The sequence below is a fragment of the Montipora foliosa genome, chromosome 4, assembly GCF_036669935.1.
Source record: "Montipora foliosa isolate CH-2021 chromosome 4, ASM3666993v2, whole genome shotgun sequence".
NCBI lineage: Eukaryota > Metazoa > Cnidaria > Anthozoa > Scleractinia > Acroporidae > Montipora > Montipora foliosa.
In genome coordinates, this window is record NC_090872.1 from 30,140,132 (window position 1) to 30,160,907 (window position 20,776).

Genomic DNA, 20,776 nt, shown 5'->3' on the forward strand with positions numbered 1-20,776 from the left:
GACATCCACTTGTCACCAATCTAATGTCCTTCACTCCAAGATCACTCAATTCAGGTACTCCAAAGTTGGCTTGATGATCTGCAGCTACAGGTGTAACACAACATCCAAACAACTGTCTGTCCACTTCTTTCACTGGACTGGGAACTGTCAGCCCATTCTCTTTCAGAACTCCAACGAAGTCTTCAAACACCATGGGTGCAATGCCATGATTTGCATGTAAAATGTCCCCTGGCTCATAAAGCGTATGAGATGTTTTGCTTAACACTTCGACTCCAGCTTCCTCAGCTATGTGCCGGATCACAGAATCTCTTTGTGCACCAAATGGTTCAATATCACTTTCAAAGCTAAGGCGTGTCACTCCCCATTCTGCAAACAGCTTTGGCAGGATCTCCACATCCCTCCCACGTATTACAAACAGACGTGATCCAACCCTAGCCAGTTGATTATCTAAATCTCTTAGACACTCAAGTAGGAATTTCCAGCGATTGGGAGAGATCTTGCATTCCCTTGCTGCTTTTGTGTCCAGTACATACACAGGATAAAATGTACCACTGTCTTCAAGACAGGCAAGGAGTGTTGGGTTGTCATGCAGCCTCAGGTCTTTTCTAAACAAATGCACACTTGTGTGTCCTCTTTCATCCACTGTAAAAGAAACACAAACCATGATGCACTTTGGCTCTTCTATAATGTGCGGATATATTCAGCCTGCACCATCTCTAAACTGTTAACATACCTTCAATACTTTCATCAACGCTCTCAGCTAGCTCTTTTAGCCTCTGTACGCAGACTCTCCTTTGTTCCTCATGGTCAACTACAGGTAATGGATAGTCTTTACCCACCAAACATCCAGCAGCCTTCTGTACAGATTCTGGAGCTTTCCACGGCTCAAACACATATTCCACTGGCATGTCCTTGACTTCAGGCACATATTTCCTAAAGTTAACATTATGAAGAACAAAAAGAATATTAATGCTCCTTATTCGTACTACAGAGTTAACACAACAACAACAACAATAATTATAATTCCTTTGTTTTAAACCAATGTAAATCCCTATTGTAATCACCTGACATATTCTCCAGTTGGGTCAATCTTCTTTCCAACTTCGACCGGGCAGAACCATGGTACATGACCGTTCACAAAGGTTCCTCCTGACAGCCACAACCAATTTCCAACATTAAGACTCCACTCTGCATCCAACTGGAGCTCATCAAACACCTTGAAATTAATTTTCACCTGTTAGCAATGAACGTTTTCTTAACGTCCACTTCTAAAAAAAGTGCTTTTCCCCACAAAATTCCTCAAAATATCAAGGGTATAGAAAACACAAAAGTCTTTTGCAAGAGTCATTTCAATGCTGAATCATTCCTACCTTATATCCCTCCTCCCAGTTTATCCAAAGACTACCTCGGGTCAAGAAACATCCCACTGCCTGCCGAGCAAAATGAGGAATCCACCCCTCTTCATGCAACTGTCTCATCACTGCATCGATCCATGGGAAGCCTGTCTTACCCTAGTGAAACACAAAATCATGTAAACAATGATTTTTAAGTTCCACACCCTGGAAAGCTGCCATGTATGTTATAATTTCTTGAATCAACACTCAGTTTCAATGCCTTTGTTGTTTTACAAAGAAAAAATTTCTACTAGAGATTTTTCCACTTTAAATAACTTTGTTTTCCAAATTCCCATACTACTACATTGCAAAATTAATCACTTATCTCTCTGAAATCCAGTGATTGATAAGCACTTTAACACTTTCCTGACTTAGTCTGTTTAATGCCTGCGGATTTCAATTGTCAAAGGGGGCAGCTGAAACCTTTGCTTTTAATTTCATTTGTCATTTTGAAGATCAAATTGGTTTTCATTTCTAGGTATTTACTAGTCGAGTCAAAGACAATAATTCCTGGACACATCATCCCTCTCAAGGTTTGCCTTCCCAAGCATCCTTAAAATGGCCCTTGCCAGTTGAATGTATCTATGTACATCATGTGTACAAACCTCTTTCCACCTGCGAAGCCCCTCTGGGTTTTCCTCCCAAGGATATTGACAGGACACAGGATTATCAGCCATTTTATGCAAGCTTGGATTGGTGCAGCCCATCAGAAAGAAAAACTCACGAAACAAGAGAGGCTCATGCAAGGACAGTGAAGGCATTTTTCCCTTTTCCTGTTGAGAAATCCATTTTAAGGTGACTATAATTATTATTTTATTTGAAATGGTTCTTCCCAAAAACATACCGGTACACACAACAAACAAAATCATTGAAAGGCATGCATCTTCAACCCTTTGACACCCAAACTAGCCTAAACCAGCCAGACTTAGTATTTTACTCCGGCTAACGCCAGACGATTATTTTTACTCATCAATGGGGAACGCCAGCTGGGAGTCAATGGGTTAAGGACGGTGCCTACTATTGTTATTGCACATACGTTCTGCGCATCTCAAGATACTTCGCTTTCCTATTGCTAGTGCTTATTGATACAGGGATATTTTTGCGCGGTTCAAAACTATGCAGAGAAAGCAGAACTTAGCAAGTGATCTTGGTATCCAAAAAGAAAATTGGGGGTAACCAATTGCATTATTCAGAGATAATCGAGCTTCAATTTGGAAAACAACACCATACGTTGCTTTGCATTTTAAAACTTTTTACATTAATATTGTTGATTAATTCGAAAAATGCGTGGTTTCACTAATTTTCTTTTGGATTTCAATAACACTTGTTAAGATCTGCTTTTCCCGCATATTCAGTAAACCATGCAAAAATACCTTTGAATTAGTAGGCACCATCCTTAAAGTGCGGGTTATAGACCAATGTGAGATTGAAGTGATCCTCTCACTTATCTGTACAATTTCCAGGTAAGCAAATGTCTCTTATATTTTGGACACCTGTCAAAAAAATCAGGTGGATTCAATCGGATTCAAACCCATGACCCCTTGGATGCAGATGTGACGCTCCACCAACTGAGCCATGAAGCCACTCAATAGGCCATTTCCAAGTTCATGGCTGCCTCCTTTTCAAAGCGAGTCTAAGTGCGAAGTTTTTCGTATGAAAATTAGTTTTCATTCATATGTAAAGTAGAACTAATTACCATAACGAAAACTTCGCACTTAGGCTCGCTTTGAAGAGGAGGCAGCCATGAACCCGGAAATGGCCCATTTGCAAACATTTTAGAGAATGCAATCCTTATGCAGAACCATGCAAATTCAGAAAGACTCTAACACAAATGCATTAAGGCAATTGTCTAGATAATGGATGCCTAGATTCACACCTTCCAGTAAGTGTCATTAATGCATTGCCACATCACTCTTGAAGACAGACATCCAAATCGCAGGTAGGGGCTGAGATGAGTTGCAGATGAAGACATCAACGCTCCACTCAGTGGCTCATCCTCAAAGTCATTCTTCACAAGCTGCATATAAAAAAAGAAAGACAAACTATCACCCAATAAGTCAAACAAGTTTCCCGCCTTCACAAGTTCACCATTTACCTGCTTTTGCAATAGATCAAGTCTTCTCAGGGCCTCTTGTTCTCCCCCTTTCCAAAGATGTGCACTTGTCACCGATCGAATGTCCTTCACTCCAAGATCACTCAATTCAGGTACTCCAAAGTTCGCTTGATGATCTGCAGCTATAGGTGTAACACAACATCCAAACAACTGTCTGTCCACTTCTTTCACTGGACTGGGAACTGTCAGCCTATTCTCTTTCAGAACTCCAACAAAGTCTTCAAACACCATAGGTGCAATGCCACGATTTGCACGTAAAATGTCCCCTGGCTCGTATAGCGTATGAGATGTTTTGCTTACCACTTCAACTCCAGCTTCCTCAGCTATGTGCCGGATCACAGAATCTCTTTGTGCACCAAATGGTTCAATATCACTTTCAAAGCTGAGGCGTGTCACTCCCCATTCTGCAAACAGCTTTGGCAGGATCTCCACATCCCTCCCATGCACTACAAACAGACGTGATCCAACCCTAGCCAGTTGATTATCCAAATCTCTTAGACACTCAAGTAAGAAGTTCCAGCGATTGGGAGAGATCTTGCTTTCTCTTGCTGCTTTCGTGTCCAGTACATACACGGGGTAAAATGTACCGCTGTTTTCAAGACAGGCACTGAGTGTTGGGTTGTCATGCAGCCTCAGGTCTTTTCTAAACAAATGCACACTTGTGTGTCCTCTTTCATCCACTATAAAAGAAACACAAACCATGAGGCACATTGGCTCTTCTATAATGTGTGGATATATTCAGCCTACACCATCTCTAAACTATTAACATACCTCCAATGCTTTCACCAACGCTCTCAGCTAGCTCTTTTAGCCTCTGTACGCAGACTCTCCTTTGCTCCTCATGGTCAACTACAGGCAATGGATAGTCTGTACCCACCAAACATCCAGCAGCTTTCTGTACAGATTGTGGAGCTTTCCATGGCTCAAACACATATTCCACTGGCATGTCCTTGACTTCAGGCACATATTTCCTAAAGTTAACATTATGAAGAACGAAGAGAATATTAATGTTCCTTATTCGTACTACAGAGTTCACACAACAACAACAACAATAATTATAATTCCTTTGTTTTAAACCCCTATTGTAATCACCTGACATATTCTCCAGTTGGGTCAATCTTCTTTCCAACTTCAACCGGGCAGAACCATGGTACATGGCCATTCACAAAAGTTCCTCCTGACAGCCACAACCAATTTCCAACATTAAGACTCCACTCTGCATCCAACTGGAGCTCATCAAACACCTTAAAATTAATTTTCACCTGTTAGCAATGAACGTTTTCTCAAGGTCCACTTCTGAAAAAAGGGTTTTTCCCCACAAAATTCCACAAAATATCAAAGGTGTAGAAAACACAAAAGTCTTTTGCAAGAGTCATTTCAATGCTGAATCATTCCTACCTTATATCCCTCCTCCCAGTTTATCCAAAGACTACCTCGGGTCAAGAAACATCCCACTGCCTGCCGAGCAAAATGAGGAATCCACCCCTCTTCATGCAACTGTCTCATCACTGCATCGATCCATGGGAAGCCTGTCTTACCCTTGTGAAACACAAAATCATGTAAGAAATGATTTTTAAGTTCCACACCCTGGAAAGCTGCCATGTATGTTATAATATCTTGAATCAACAATCAGTTTAAATCCCTTTGTTTTCATTCCTTATCAGCTTTACAAAAGAAAGAGTTCTACTAGAGATTTCCCACCCTTACACTGTACATAAATTTGTTTTTCAAATTAATATACGACTACCACTAACCTCTTACTAACCGAGCACAGGGGCCATACTGGGAATACTGGCCTTAAGTCATGGTAGTACAGACCTACATGTTGTACGTACAAAAGCGACTGAGGTACAATATTCCTCAGTACAGTCCTGAGCAAGAGAGGTTAGTAAGTTGTTTGTCACATGGTATTGTTTCTTTGAGCAATCAGACACTTATCCACTTGGTGAATGATCATAAACTCTGTTTTCTATCAACGAACTTTGAACAGTAACCTTAAGCTTTCACATGTAAAACTAAATTCCGCTTTTTAAGAACTGTGTTTTACTGAACTTGAATTTCCCAGGAGAGAGAAATACATGTACGGAAACGGACAGTTTCCATGGTAATGGTCCGTACTGTGAAATCCCGACCAACAACCAGCCAATCAGATTGCTCCATTTAGTCTGAGAATCTTTTGCCATATAATAAATTGTAATAATTATCGCTTTCTTTCTCTGAAATTCAGCGATTGATAAGCACTTCAACCTTTCCCTCCCTAACTGTACCCTGTCCAAAAAGATCAATAGGTTTTTGTTTCTACGGTATTTATTGGTCAAGTCAAAGATCATAATTCATCATCATCAAACTCAAAGTTTGCTTTCCTATGCATCTTTAAAATTCAATGGCCCTTGCAGGTTGAATATATTCCTCAGGTGTACAAACCTCTTTCCATCTGCGAAGGCCTTCAGGGTTTTCCTCCCAAGGATATTGACAGGACATAGGATTATCAGCCATTTTATGCAAGCTTGGATTGGTGCAGCCCATTAAAAAGAAAAACTCGCGAAACAGAAGAGGCTCATGCAAGGACAGTGGAGGCATTTTCCCCTTTGCCTGTTGAGAAATCAATTTGTAACTATTAATACATTTTATAAAATAATTAGGATAGTACGTGCACTCTCATTGGTCAACAGCTGTGTTTAGATGAGAGTATGGAAACACAGCTGTAAGTAAAGTAAGTAAAGTCTGCTACGAGCCTAGAAGGCGCATCAGGCCGGCGCTTATCTCCGGTTTCTGTAGCATGAAGTGACTAGGAGTATTTCTACTCCCCCCTGGATGGGATGCTAGTCCATCGCAGGATTACCCCCGGCATTAAATTCACCAGTACCCATTTATACACCTGGGTGGAGAGAGGCACCGTGAGAGTAAAGTGTCTTGCCCAGGAACACAACACAATGTCCCCGGCCAGGACCCGAACCCGGACCACTCGATCCGGAGTCGAGTGCACTAACCATGAGGCCACTGCGCCTCCCACAAAACACAGCTGTGACATCACACAAATTTTGATTGGTTATGTATTGTCTGATGCGGGTTTTGATTGGTTGGTAGGAAATATGAGCATGTATCAAGAAAATCTGTTTCAATCAAGAAGTAAAAAAACCAGCGTTTTCCTTCATTTGTTGAATTACATGTATCTTTGAGAAATATTTTATAAAACCAATAGAGGACTTTTTTCCGTTTTTCCATAGCCTCATCTTAACACTCGGGGAGGTTGGAGAATTCTCTACAGTTATGCAAACCCTAAACTGTGTCTCCGGTTTGCATAACTGTCTCAAATTCTCCCAACTCCCCCTCATGTTTAGATGAGGCTATGGAACACAGAAAATGCCCTCTGTTGCTTAAATCTGAAATGGTTCTTCCAAAACATACACATTACATTTACAAAATCTTCAAAATGCAAGCATGTTTTAAGTGTGGGTTCTAGAGGAAAAAACAACATCCTCACGCTTATCTGGACAATTTAAGCAACTGCCTTTTACAGACACCTGAAAATATCAGGTGGCTTCAATTGGATTCGAACCCATGACCACCATGATGCTGGTCCAACATTCCGCCGACCGAGCCATGAAGCCACTCATTGGGCAAATCTCTAGAGAATGTGTAATGCTTCTGCAGAACCATGCAAATTCAGAGACTCCAATACAAATGCATAAAGGCAATTGTCTAGATAATGGATGCCTAGATTCACACCTTCCAGTAAGTGTCATTAACGCGCTGCCACATCACTCTTGAAGACAGACATCCAAATCGCAGGTAGGGGCTGAGGTGAGTTGCAGATGAAGACATCAACGCTCCCCTCAGTGGCTCATCCTCAAAGTCATTCTTCACAAGCTGCACATAAAAAAGAAAGACATTCAAACTATCACCCAATTTGCCCTTATAAATGAGCCAAATACGTTTCCTGCCTTCACAAGTTCACCATTTACCTGTTTTTGCAATAGCTCAAGTCTTCTCAGGGCCTCTTGTTCTCCCCCTTTCCAAAGATATGCACTTGTCACCGATCGGATGTCCTTCACTCCAAGATCACTCAATTCAGGTACTCCAAAGTTCGCTTGATGATCTGCAGCTACAGGTGTAACACAGCATCCAAACAACTGTCTGTCCACTTCTTTCACTGGACTGGGAACTGTCAGCCCATTCTCTTTCAGAACTCCAACGAAGTCTTCAAACACCATGGGTGCAATGCCGCGATTTGCATGTAAAATGTCCCCTGGCTCATATAGCGTATGAGATGTTTTGCTTAACACTTCAACTCCAGCTTCCTCAGCTATGTGCCGGATCACAGAATCTCTTTGTGCACCAAATGGTTCAATATCACTTTCAAAGCTAAGGCGTGTCACTCCCCATTCTGTAAACAGCTTTGGCAGTACCTCCACATCCCTCCCATGTACTACAAACAGACGTGATCCAACCCTAGCCAGTTGATTATCCAAATCTCTTAGACACTCAAGTAAGAAGTTCCAGCGATTGGGAGAGATCTTGCTTTCTCTTGCTGCTTTCGTGTCCAGTACATACACGGGGTAAAATGTACCGCTGTCTTCGAGACAGGCACGGAGTGTTGGGTTGTCATGCAGCCTCAGGTCTTTTCTAAACAAATGCACACTTGTGTGTCCTCTTTCATCCACTATAAAAGAAGTTTACACAAACCATGAGGCACATTGGCTCTTCTATAATGTGTGGATATATTCAGCCTACACCATCTCTAACTATTAACATACCTCCAATGCTCTCACCAACGCTCTCAGCTAGCTCTTTTAGCCTCTGTACGCAGACTCTCCTTTGCTCCTCATGGTCAACTACAGGCAATGGATAGTGTGTACCAAGCAAACATCCAGCAGCTTGCTGTACACATTCTGGTGCTTTCCAAGGCTCAAAGACATAATCCATGGGCAGGTCTTTAACTTCAGGTACATATTTCCTGCATGGGGAGAAACATTGTTTTTATTTGGTTATTTGTAATAGCCATCGCTGTTTCCACATTGGCAATGCCAAAACCAATGAGATAAGCAATGCCAAATGTGTCTGACCTAGTTTCCACTGTATGCCCTGTACACATTAATTTTATCTCACAAATTTATTTACTAATAGATTGTTCCCAATGTGATTGTTTGTAAAACAATTACGTTGTTTAAGGTGATTCCCAAGAAATAAAGCTTGTCATTCAGTGTAAACTTTGCACAGAGTTGTTACATGTTAAGGAGATGATAAAACTGTGATAAAAAAGGGGGGTCACTGAGCTTGTTCCCATGGTTCGACGCTGACAAATATATCAATGGCTATTGCCACACAATCCCAATATTGGACAAATCAGACTAGCTCAATTTTATAAACTATGTAATCCCTAATATAACGCAGAGCCTGGTGTCGTTCTATGGTCAATTGATTCACATATGTACCTCAGAAATGTATTTGAATGCCTTTGTCAGTACTTCACACTCCAAAATAGATTTAACTTGATTGTGGGCTGTTCAGCTCGTAATGGCTGCTTCCATACAATTTTATGAAATTGCCAAAGAACTGGCCATAGATTTGTGCTGATTTTTTTACAACTGCATGAAGATGTCCACCGTTCCCATCAAAAATATGAAACAAAAAATGGGGGTCACCATACTTGTTCAGGAGATAATAGCCATTCCTTGAGAGATTAAGCTGGGCGTCAATGAAAAAGCACCATTTTATCGCACCAATGACGCAAGAAATTATACACAGTAGGGATGTGCAATGCAAAACCAGGGAATCACCTTATATGAGGTTATTTACATAAATGTACAGTTGTCAACTTCAATGTCGCTATTATTATACAGTTGTTGTACCTGGTGTACTCTCCCTTTGGATCTATCTTCTTTGCAGTTTCAACAGGGCAAAAGATAGGCAATCTGTTTTGATCAAAAGCACTTCCAGAAATCCACAGCCAGCTCCCTGCATTCAGGCTCCACTCAGCATCCAACTGCAGCTCTCCAAAGACCTGATAATGTGTAGTAATATTATCAGCTCATTCAATCATGCAGTGAAGACAGAGAGTACATGTAAGCAATGTAACCTATGGCAATCACCCAAAAGTTCACGTGGCAGTGCTGGTGCAGAAGAGGGCAATTTTCTGGCCAAAAGAACTGTCCACCTCATACTTACTTTTTGTTAACCACCACTTTTTGCACATTTGGTGAAGATTAGTGCACAATTCTATGACCAGATAAGGATGTGGACACTACATGTAATGCTGTTCCTCACAATAAATATACCGGTACCTCTTTGTACAATAAACAAGTTCTTGTCTTTGACTAGAAAAATCAAGTGCAAACAATGATGTGGTCAGAAAACATCGGAGCGAATCCTTATGTTCGTAAGGCAATCTTTTCTGCAAGTGGCTGGGGATAACATCACACAGATTTTATGAATGAGGGTAGTAAGAAAGGGTTACAGTCCTTACATGAATCTGATGAAATTACTAAGGCTGCCCTTTCTCTTTGATCATCTGAAGATTCTGAGTCTACCCAGAGTTCCACTCATAACTTTCATGCTGTGTTACATATCAGCAATTAGTATTTAAAGGCCTCTTAAAATGACTATATATACAATTGTATATAGACCTCAAACTGTAGTGGGGAATACGGATCTCTTTGATACAACTTCTGACTTCACAACTACCAGGAACATCTTCGACCTTACTTGTAAAATAGTCTTAACAAGCAATGCTTTGGGTAGGGTCGTAACTCTTTTTGAACACTGTATTTCATTGGCTGTATAGTGTCCTACTTCCTATTGTTTTCTGTGCTAAATCCATTATTATCTTTGTTCATTCTATTGTTCTTGTGGCCAATCCTGATGCTCGCTCAATGAGGTACAGTGTACAACACAACCCAAAGCTTTAGTTGTCTAACACATCATGATTACAGTCTACAATATTAGGGGCCACAATGTTCACTTGGCAATCTGAATATTTTTCACCTTGAAGCCTTCCTCCCAGCTGATCCACATGCAACCTTGTGTGAGGAAAGACCCAACAATTTGCCGCGCTAAGGATGGAATCCATCCCTCCTGTTGCAACTGCCGCATAATGGCATCAATAAATGGAAAGCCTGTCTTGCCCTGGAGGATAGAAAAATTATAATAGACATCACCATCGAGAACAATCATGAAGCTGTATTTAATACCACTTAATAGTGATTGTAAAGATGGTATGGTACTTCCAATGACGATGATGATGATGACCATTATAATAATTATAGATAAAAACCACTGTGACAGTACGGCATAGCACGAAAATGGTGATCACGATGATGATATCCACCTACCATTTTCCATTTCTCTACAGCAACAGCATTTTCTTCCCAGTTGATTTGCAAGCACAATGGGTTATTCTCCCTTCGGTTCAGAGTTGGATTGTTGCTACCGAGGACAAAATGGAAATCCCTCCTCAAAAGCCATGAGAACAGTGACAGTGGAGGCCTTTGATTTCTTGCCTAAATAATAGTTCAAATAAAACATTCACCACAAATTTAACACAAATTAATAACTCTAGCAATGGGAAGTCATACCCAGACAACAAGCTGTGCATGACAAAAAGTAACATTTTCTGCCCTATCCATTTCTATGCAAGTGGAAAAACAAAGTGTGTTATGACTAACATGCTGCTATTTTTTTGAGGAGCACACAGCTGCAGGGTTGCAGGAATTGCTGGCCATGGGAGCATTACTTGGTCGAGGGGCTGGCTGGCTGGTACATTGGCCTCCAGTGGAATCCCCTGGACATCTAACAGGTACCCAACCTCCACTTACCGATGCAGTTGTTAAATTGTGCAACATAAACAGAAAAATTATGATGGAAATGTTTAAGGCAGAAATGTGCATCAGATTATGGCCAAACAAATTTAAGACAGGCAATTGCCCACAAGGTACATGTATTTATCAAGGCTACTGGTAATTGAATAGATTTTGCAGTGAGTGTATTTGAATGGCTACCAAATGAATTATGATGCACACCGTAATAGCCATTTATCCCCTCTCCAAGATTGATGAAGTGGACATTCCATGGAATAGGCCATTTGCACTAAGAGGTCATGTGACATAGTTTTCATGAAAATGAAAGCTATATGATTTTGCCTTCGAAAAACGACTAGCGGGTCATATCTTAAACATAATAATAGTGATTTGGTTTTTCAAACCCGCACCATTTTCTTAAAATGAGTAAGTTCCTCGCTGGTCACGTGACCGAAATGTGATTTTTAAAATTATGAATTACTTCTTTCTGAACACAAGCTTTGCACTTAAACTTCAAGGAGGATGTTGAAAAAATTATGTGCTAACGTTTACAGCACATCTGAGCGTAACTATTAAACGTTTAACAAGATTTAAGCAAAAAGTAGTTTTGGCCGCCATATTGGAGGGCAAGAGTATGCCCTCCAACATGGCGGCCAATACAAATCATACTGCTTTGTTGAAAAATCAAAGTGCCATAAAAAATCTTCCTTAAATGCGTTTCCTCTCAAATTTCAGGTGTAAGCTAATTTTTATGTGCTCTGTCAATTTTTTGCATCAGCAAGATTCCAACTCATTGTTTAAAGGAAGCAATGGTCACGAGACCTCTTAGTGCAAGTGGCCTATTAAGTGTCAGCAACAGAGTAGAATGCTAGAGAGAGCTTTCTTGCCTAATGTACAAATTATATTCTTGACAGCAAGATTGGAGTTACTGTACATGTAGTAAAATTAGTTTGCTAGTGGGATTTGTTCAAATAGTTCAAATGGGAATGATGATATAAATTACTACCATTTGCATCCATCCTTGAAGCGAGACAAATTTTGCGTGAAGTTTTACTTTTTAAATGTCAGTGGTTTGTCCAGTTACATGTATGTGTCAATTTTGACCAATGAAACGTTGGCGGTTATGTCTTAAAATTGACAATGCTTTTGGCGGCATACCAGGATGTTTTGTTCACATGCTCTCAAAGTTTTCAGGTTTTTCGTTAGAGCGTTCCGATTTTGCTTGACCGCCCTTATAACGTCTCTGCCCGTTTTGCAATGGAGACAAAAAATTAATTCAAAGTTTACAAGTTTGGAAGAGATAAATTACCATCCAGGAGTTGCTCCTAAAACACAGAAGAATGTGTGTGCAGAATGCCGAAGACACAGAAATATTTCCCCCTCAATCTTTCTAGTTTCACTTTGGTTTCATGTATTTTTTCTCCAAGTTGCTGAACTTGCAGCAGGTATCTCCTCTTGGTAAAGCATACCAAATTCCATATTTTGTGTTTTTGGAAACTCACAAGAGATAGTTGTTTATAACTCTTCCAGACTCCATGGAAGATTCATAATCTCCACTCTCACGGAAAACATGAAAACTTCAAGAATGTGTGAACTAAACATGCTGGTATGCTGCCAAAAATGTGGTCAATTTCACGACGTAACCGCCAATGTTTCATTGGTCAAAAGTGACACATAACCAGACAAACTGTTAACGCTTAAAAGGTAAAGCTTCGTGCAAAATTAGTCACACTTCAAGGATGGACACAAATGGTAGTATCCATTCACTGATAGGTGACAATTAAAATAAGACTATAACTTTACGTACACTCCTACAAAAACACGAATGGCATGACTGTACACATACAATTTGGTATGTTTCTGACAAAGCATGGTAATATGTCCTTGGAGAAAGGCACCCAAATCTAAGGTATGGACTAAGCCTGTCTGTGAATCCACGAAGGAATGCTTCACTTGCAGAGTCCACTTGAAAATCAACATCCACCATCTAAAAACATCACAGGTGAACAATAAATACACGTAGACAGATTTGTTCAATGCCAACCATCTTCACTCAAATGTTTTTAACTCAGATCTTGTTTGATGCAAACATAAATAATGAATATTTTTATTGACAGCAATATTTTTTGCCTCAACATTTTGATTTTTGTCTGCTGCCAACTGTACATGAAGTTAGCAAACTGTCAATAATATTTTGAACCATTACAAATGAGCTGTGATGTGCAGGCCATGTATATGGAAAGCTATCAATTCCCTGATTTTGCAGTAAAAACCCTTTGCATTCACATTTTGGTTGCTTTAAAAATTTCTACATAAAAATGGTCAAATGTTTGTTTCTAGTATGGAACAGATTCTTTATATCTATACAAAATATTTTATTTCATATGCACTTTAAATTAAGCCAAGGGTTTTGTTTGTCTTTGTTTTTTTTTCTTTTTTCACTGGATGACAAGAGAATACGAAGTGGAAAATGCTGATCATAGAGAAGTCAAAACTTCATTGGCCATGCATGGTATGAAATTGCAGTGTTCATAAAAAGCCAAAGCTCTTTGAGTCTGAATCACTTGGAAATCACAGTTTCCACAAAAGCTGGGAGGAACCGTGACTAAAAGGGGTCTAAGTTTACCAGTCAAAGAGTCGGCTTCTACAGTCATGTTATCGTTTCACCCTTTCCCTTCTAAGGGTCAGACACTGACAGATTTTACTCTGTCTAACACCACAAGATTTTACTTGTCAATAGGGTCTATTTCAGGGGTAAAAGGATATATCTCTAGGTTTATCTTAGCTGAGGTTTATACCCAAGACCCTACACTCTGCAGCCAGTTCTCTCTTTCTTGTTTATAAGAAGTTGCCCATGTCTAAGGTTCTATACTCAACATGCAGCATACATAAATGTACAGGTACCTCTTGAAGAAATATGTCTAACTTCTGCAAGGCTTCTGACTCTCCACCAGGCCAAGTCTCCTGGCATGAACCCTTGGACCTTTCAATGCCCAGATCCTCGACTGATGGTATGCGGCAGTCCTCAAACATGTTCTTTTTGGGCAAAAGGGAAGCCAGCATATCATGACTTACTGTTCCCACAGGCGTTTCCGGTGGACCCAAGGTAGAAACAACGTCAAGAAAGCTGTCAAATAGCTTTGGGGTCTCATTGTTGTTTGCCTTTATGACACCGTCAACATCATACAGAGTATGTGAAGTACAAGACACCACTTTCACTCCCACACTCTCGGCAAGATGAGTGATAACAGCATCTCGCTGTCTACTAAATGGCTCACTCTCACTCTCAAATGTTAGCTTGGTGATGTGCAAACATTTGATCAGCTTGGGTATGATTTCAGCAGGGTATCCCTGCACAACAAGCAGTTTAGAACCAATGCTTCTTAGACTGTGGTCCAAATCCTCTAAACATTCAATCAGGAAATTCCATCGGTTTGCAGAGATGTTTGTATCAGGGATAACAGGTGGTAGAATGTACACGGCAAAAAGACATCCGCTTCCTTTGATTGCCTCACACAAGGCTGGGTTGTCATGAAGCCGTAGATTTTTACGGAACCAGTGAAGTGCTGTGTTTGGTTTCGTTTCATCCATCACCTCACTGTAAAAAGAAATTATTACACGTAGATGTTTTTTAACCTGTAAAACAGAATCTAGCAATAGAATGACCAATCTTTATGGAACGGACGGGGATGCTCATTGGAAATTTTGAATTTAAGCCCTAAAGGAGACCATCTGGGCCTGGCTCAAGCTTTTTGTGACCCCTAAAGGAGACTAACCTGGGCGTGGCTTAAGGAAATTTTGACCCCTAAAAACAAGTTAAAAACAAAATTTGACTTCTGTTTCTCTTCGCGTAATTCTGTGTTTCTTCGCGGAATCCTAAACGAGACCTTGGCGGCTTAAAATACCCTAAGCGAAACCAAAATCCAAAATTTACACCCCTAAGCAAGACGACAAGCATCCCCATCTGTTTCATATAGGAGTCCCCCCCCCCCCCTGGGGCACACCTACGTATGTTGTCTCTGGTTTTTCTCAAAGCTAAATATTCACCACTTGAAAGGAATTGGGCTCATTTATATAAAATGCAGCTACCAAGGAAAGCTGTTTTTTCTTCACATTAATCTTGAGGACGAGCTCTGCTGAGATCATCACAACACATTCTCACCGAATAATGAAGTCCTAAGAAAGCGACTTGAAAAAACTAGGCAGCGCAGCACGTGAAGTTCCTTAGCTGCATAATGGAGGAAGTAATCCGAGCAGCAGCACACGACACTTTTCTTATATAACTGAATCAAGGATATGGTCCCATACTGAGTTTTAACCTAACATGACTTAAGATACTTCGTTAGTACACAAGTACATTTCTTACTGTCAGAAACAAACGTCAAGGAAAACACCATTCTAAGTAAACTCCAATTCAAACGCTTACATCGTCTGTTTACTTCGGTTACGCATGCATGGATCGATGCCAAGCAAAAAAAAATTTAAATTGTGCAGTGACATGCTTCTACCTGTGCACTGGCACGTACCGCGTCTAGCAAGGTCAAAATAGTTAATCAAACCAATTTCATTACACCAAATTATATCATTTCCTTGTCACACCTTAGTTCATGCATATTCACCGCTAGCAGAAGGTTACATTTCCCTCGAGAAAGCAATACGGTAAAAATACTGCCGTTAGTGGCCATTTGTGCGGGACCCGTACACCTACCTTCGGACCTATATTTGCTATTTATAAGGGAGTCTTTCCAGGTCCATAACACTCAGCAAGTCTGATCTTACGTCGTCTTTCATTCTTTTATCATATACCGTTCAGCTATGAAACTTGAAACAACGGCATTGACGGCTTTTTAATTTCCCGAAATAAGCTTACCTCCTTCGTTCGATGTCACCGGCTATCTGACCTGCCCAGCATTTCAAATAGCGTTGATGAACAATATTTAAGTCTAAGCACCCATTTTTAAACAGTTAGCTTTCAGTAAATGCGTGGTTATGTCGTTCAAGGTGAAGATTAGAACCTGTAATAATCATTCTGAGAAGACTCCCGTGTGAATAGCAAATATCGGTCGGTGTACGGGTCCAGTACGAATAACCACAGCAACTGATCTTTTTGACTGGCGAAGCGCTATAGCCAGTGGACAATTGAAAAGCTACTAGGCTTCAAAAATGAACACTGATAAATCGACAACGAATAATTAACAGCGAGATTTCTCCCTAAAACTGCCGCACAGTTGTTAAAGCTAGGGTAGTTTCACCAGCTGAGATCTTGTTTTAAACGCGTTCGCTGAGACCATTCACCAAACTCAACGACGCTTGTAAAGACAGAACTCTCTTCAACAGTTGAATTTTCTCAACCTCAACTAACCGTGTCAGTTGAAGCGAAGTTACAATATTTTCTGTCCAACATTCTTAATTAACGCTGTTGTTGAATTGAAGCACCCTTTGCGATAATTGCAAATCCAAGATGAAATTCTGTTCTCTTTCTCGCATAGCCTAAGCTGTCTACCTTTCAATACAACTAACATTTCCTTTCTTACCAGAAGGTCTCCCGACACTGTAGCAAATCGTCGCTGTGAATATATTTGCAGCGTGTATATTGAACAAAAAACGTGAAGAAAATGTAAATCAACTAAATGCTCCTGTTGTTTTGATGTCAATAATTTTTACTGGCTGAAAGACCCTCAAATTGTAGGGGTAAAAAAACGTGACCAGCAATCACGCGACGGCTGTGCTTCTTTCCTTTCAAACAGCTGTTTAGGCAACCTATTCCCGTACCACTCAGAATTCGTTTTTCTCAAAATTGATAAAAATAAAACCGTTGTGGACAATCCTACTATCGATCTCAGACGTCCATGGACAACGGCAATTAGGGAGCTTAAGCAACGACAACGGCGACGGCAGCGAGAACGTCACGAATTTGCTATCAGGCCTTTCTTAGCAACAGGGTAGGGGTAGGGAGGAATTATCCCGATCTGCCAAGAAAAAACAAGAAAAAGAAAAGAAAAGCCTGATACTCAGGTTACGAATTTGCATATTTAGTGGGTAAAAACATGCACGCCCTGCACGTGCGTTTTTCACTTTTGTCCATTTCTTTGCCCGTCGTCGGCAAAACAACAACGTGAAATAGCCAAGTTTTTGGTTTTATGAAGAACGTCAGCACTTGAGGATAAATTTTCATTTTCTCTCCTAAAATGGAGTGCCGTTCCCGACTGGTGTCATCTTTGAGGAATTACCACACCCTTGTCAAATTAAAAACGTTGAAATAGTCACGAAGCGATTAAAATAACGCAAATTTTTATTTTGGGATGACGTTCTCGTTGCCGTCGCCGTTGTCGTTGCTTAAGCTCCCTAATTTTCAGCGCACTTCACGGATCGTTGATTTCAGTCAATTCTGATCACATGATAACATTTTTTTGGGTTCTCGTGACGCCATTTTCTGTTAATCTCCCCAAAATGGAAAGGGAAAAGCGCGAAACGATGTTGACGGCGAGTAAAACCGGCCGAAGCTATTACGGGTAACCAATTAAACGCTTTGTCCGAGGAAATAAGAAGCAGGTGGAAACTTTTCTTCAGTTTTTTTTTCTTTTCTCGGCCGTGGGAAGAAAAAAGGAATAACGCGACGTGGTCGGTATTTTCGAAACCGCAGAGCCACAAGAAATGTTGTTATACCTCCCAACTCAAATACGTTTTCTGATTGGAAGAGAACGTGTCACGTGTCATTGGTCAAAACTTCATGACGCCCTAGGGCGAACAAAACTTCATGACGCCCTAGGGCAACAACAACTTGAACTTTCGACTCACATTGGATCAGGTCGTGCACCTTTGAAACGGCGGCAAATCTGTACGCCAGCCGACGTCAAGCAAATAATTTTTATCTGTGTATTGTTCTATTTTGAGTTGGGAGGTGTAACAAAACACTTAATGACTAGCCCCTCGGGGAAACAAAACTCTCTGTTTATCCACGGACGTCTGAGATCGATAATAGGTTGGTCCTTAACTGTGAGGGAGGGAACTGGCCCCTTTCGGTATGACCTTGTGACGTGACCTTGTCAATCATAAAAACTAGTGAGCAACCTCGTCCCCAGGGTCTCTGGAGCGGGGGAGAAATTTCTCCCTAGCTCCAGAGACCCTGGGAACGAGGTTGAATTCAGGGATCGATTAAGTAGATGATTTAAGAGCGGTCGGAAAGTTCGAAAAATGTAAAAAAAATATTGTGTGCTGGATGGTGTCATCCGGGGGTGTCATCCAGAAGCTGTTTTCCATAAAAATCACAGTTAATTTTTTAAGCATTAAAACCGCTGTAAAATCTCCCACCTGAATTAAATGACAGTGGCTTCAAAATTGACATTCTTACTAATTTCACCACGCTCTTTCCATTTCTGACATCTGTTTTGTACGACGACCATTTTTTTACGATTGACAAGGTCACGTGACACGGTCATTCAAAGGGCCTATTGAGACTGGAGGAAATGAGGAATCTCGAAAACGAGGATTCTACCTGCGAGCCAACCCATTCCCTGACTTGAATTAATTAACGATTATCGTTAATTCGTAATTTGCTCTGAATTTACTATTACAGGAGCTCATTAAGACGAGCCTCTATCTCCCATAGACCTCTTTCATAATGGCGACCAAATAAAATATTCTTTTGTTTTAATGCTAATAAGCCTAACTAGCCTCGCTACGACGAGCAAATTTCAAAAGAATTTTTGTTTCAAAATGAGGGCAGTAGGTCTAATTAACATAAAGACAAAAGAATGTAAAAGTGGTCGCCATTTATGAAAGTGGTCTATACTTGGCCTCGGAGTCAACCCTTTCCCGAGTATATTTATTTACAGAACACCTCCCTTGGGAGATTCAGCGCGCTCACTGTTGTAATAAGCCAATCTCCCTTGGGAGATTCAGCACGCTCACTGTTGTAAAAAGCCAATCTCCCTTGGGACATTCAGCACGCCCACTGTTGTAAAAGCCAATCAAAACAGAGCTATCTCAGCGTCAAGGGAATTCTGATACTTTTCGCGGGAGAAACCTGTTCCTAAAAACATTTTTACTCGGGAAAGGGTTGACTCAAGGAATTAGAGGAGATAGAGGCTCCTCTTGATGAGCTCCTGCTATTATCGTTAATTTGAAAGACTGAAAGCTTGATATGGATTATGGGAAATGGTCCTATATTTTTTAAATGACAACCCAAGTGTGTGGACGTAGGACTCGAACCTGGGAATGTTGAGTAACCCGTCACCTAACCACTTGACCACCACACCGCTAGTAGCTAAAGCCCGTTAGGGACAATATTTTAAACACTATTTGATAAATTGACAATAAAGTTGACAGTTTGTGAAAATATATTCTAACCACGAACATTGTATTTTCACAAGTAACTGTCAACTTTATTGTCAATTTTTCACTCGTGAATTTGCGCGGTCTGGAATCCTTATGCGATATATAAGGCGAGATTGCTGTCATCATTTTGTTAGCGAACGGGACTTTGGGCACGATGCCCAACGAGTTTGCCAACTAGAAAGGTCTCTGATGAGTCCCTTGGTCGGGGTGAAACGAGCTTCGTAAGTCTATCCACGAACAATGTATTTTCACTATTTGATAACGCTGTATTATCACTCGGCTACAAACAATAGCAAAAAGTCGGTTTCCAAACTTCACGACAAAGCTAAACATTTTAAAATCAAAGCTTATGCCCAAGGTGGTATTTACATGTGACCGGTACGAACTACTAGTAAGACCGTTACGAGAATTTCTCGTCTTGGTCCAGCAACCGACACGAAGTCAGACGTCCGGTATGAGTTCACTGTTAGGCCGGTCTCATGTAAACACATAAAAAGAAATGTATGGGGGCATGCCGGTCTGAATTCGTCCCGGTATCATGTAAATACCCCTTAAATTATTAATCTAGCTTCGCCCTAATAATTCTTCAGCAGCGATATTCTATGAGAGAGTTAAATAAATGTTTTTTTGACAGTGCTGTGTCTTGATCTTCAGTGGTGAAGCAGAAAGAAGCGGTTGCCATAGTGCTATAGAGCAAAAGCTCCGGGTTCAACTCCAATCCCCGGATATGATTTTCTATTTCCTTGTTATTTATTTTATTATTATTATTTTTGATTATGATTTATTTGTTTGAGCAGGTTGAAGTTTTGGCAGCTATTCAGCTGATGTGGACCTGCTATACCCACCCACCCATATACACACAGAGGACAGCCACAACACCGGGAATTTCATCCCCTACTCTTCTCAAATAGTGTGTGGGTTCTTTAACGTCCCACAGGGAACTAATAAACATGGAAGTTATTTGTGAGACGGGACCTCCGGCTTATCGTCCTTATCCGAGAAGACTTGAAAGTCTAACCATTTGCGGATGTAATTACAAAGGCAGCACTTTCTCCTCAGTTATTTAAAGACCCTGAGTGTTGGTCCGGCCGGAGTCGAGCTCACGACCTCCCGCATGGCAGCCCGGTGCTCAACCA

The 20,776-nt window shown here is 40.7% G+C and overlaps 1 protein-coding gene across 3 annotated transcripts in view; it reads right to left on the reverse strand.

Annotated features, from left to right (window-relative positions):
* The window catches only part of LOC138000578 (uncharacterized), a 30,660-nt gene extending 13,471 nt beyond the window's left edge, over positions 1-17,189 (reverse strand). The window contains exons 1-20 of one of the 3 annotated variants that reach the window (XM_068847088.1): positions 16,838-17,189; positions 14,208-14,901; positions 13,150-13,290; positions 10,839-11,006; positions 10,492-10,632; positions 9,360-9,511; positions 8,265-8,464; positions 7,473-8,170; positions 7,237-7,377; positions 5,932-6,099; positions 4,906-5,046; positions 4,600-4,751; positions 4,279-4,478; positions 3,490-4,187; positions 3,271-3,411; positions 2,000-2,167; positions 1,371-1,511; positions 1,065-1,216; positions 734-933; positions 1-642 (exon numbers count right to left, since the gene is read on the reverse strand). The exon at positions 1-642 is cut by the window's left edge and continues 56 nt beyond it. In XM_068847088.1, the coding sequence (XP_068703189.1) occupies positions 1-642; positions 734-933; positions 1,065-1,216; positions 1,371-1,511; positions 2,000-2,167; positions 3,271-3,411; positions 3,490-4,187; positions 4,279-4,478; positions 4,600-4,751; positions 4,906-5,046; positions 5,932-6,099; positions 7,237-7,377; positions 7,473-8,170; positions 8,265-8,464; positions 9,360-9,511; positions 10,492-10,632; positions 10,839-11,006; positions 13,150-13,290; positions 14,208-14,894 (5,131 nt within the window). In that variant the 5' untranslated portion in view covers positions 14,895-14,901; positions 16,838-17,189. Of the gene's footprint in view, positions 643-733; positions 934-1,064; positions 1,217-1,370; positions 1,512-1,999; positions 2,168-3,270; positions 3,412-3,489; positions 4,188-4,278; positions 4,479-4,599; positions 4,752-4,905; positions 5,047-5,931; positions 6,100-7,236; positions 7,378-7,472; positions 8,171-8,264; positions 8,465-9,359; positions 9,512-10,491; positions 10,633-10,838; positions 11,007-13,149; positions 13,291-14,207; positions 14,902-15,465; positions 15,601-16,665 lie in introns of those variants that run through there. The other 2 variants (XM_068847089.1, XM_068847090.1) reach the window with 2 other exon arrangements.
* Between the last annotated feature and the right edge of the window lie 3,587 nt (positions 17,190-20,776).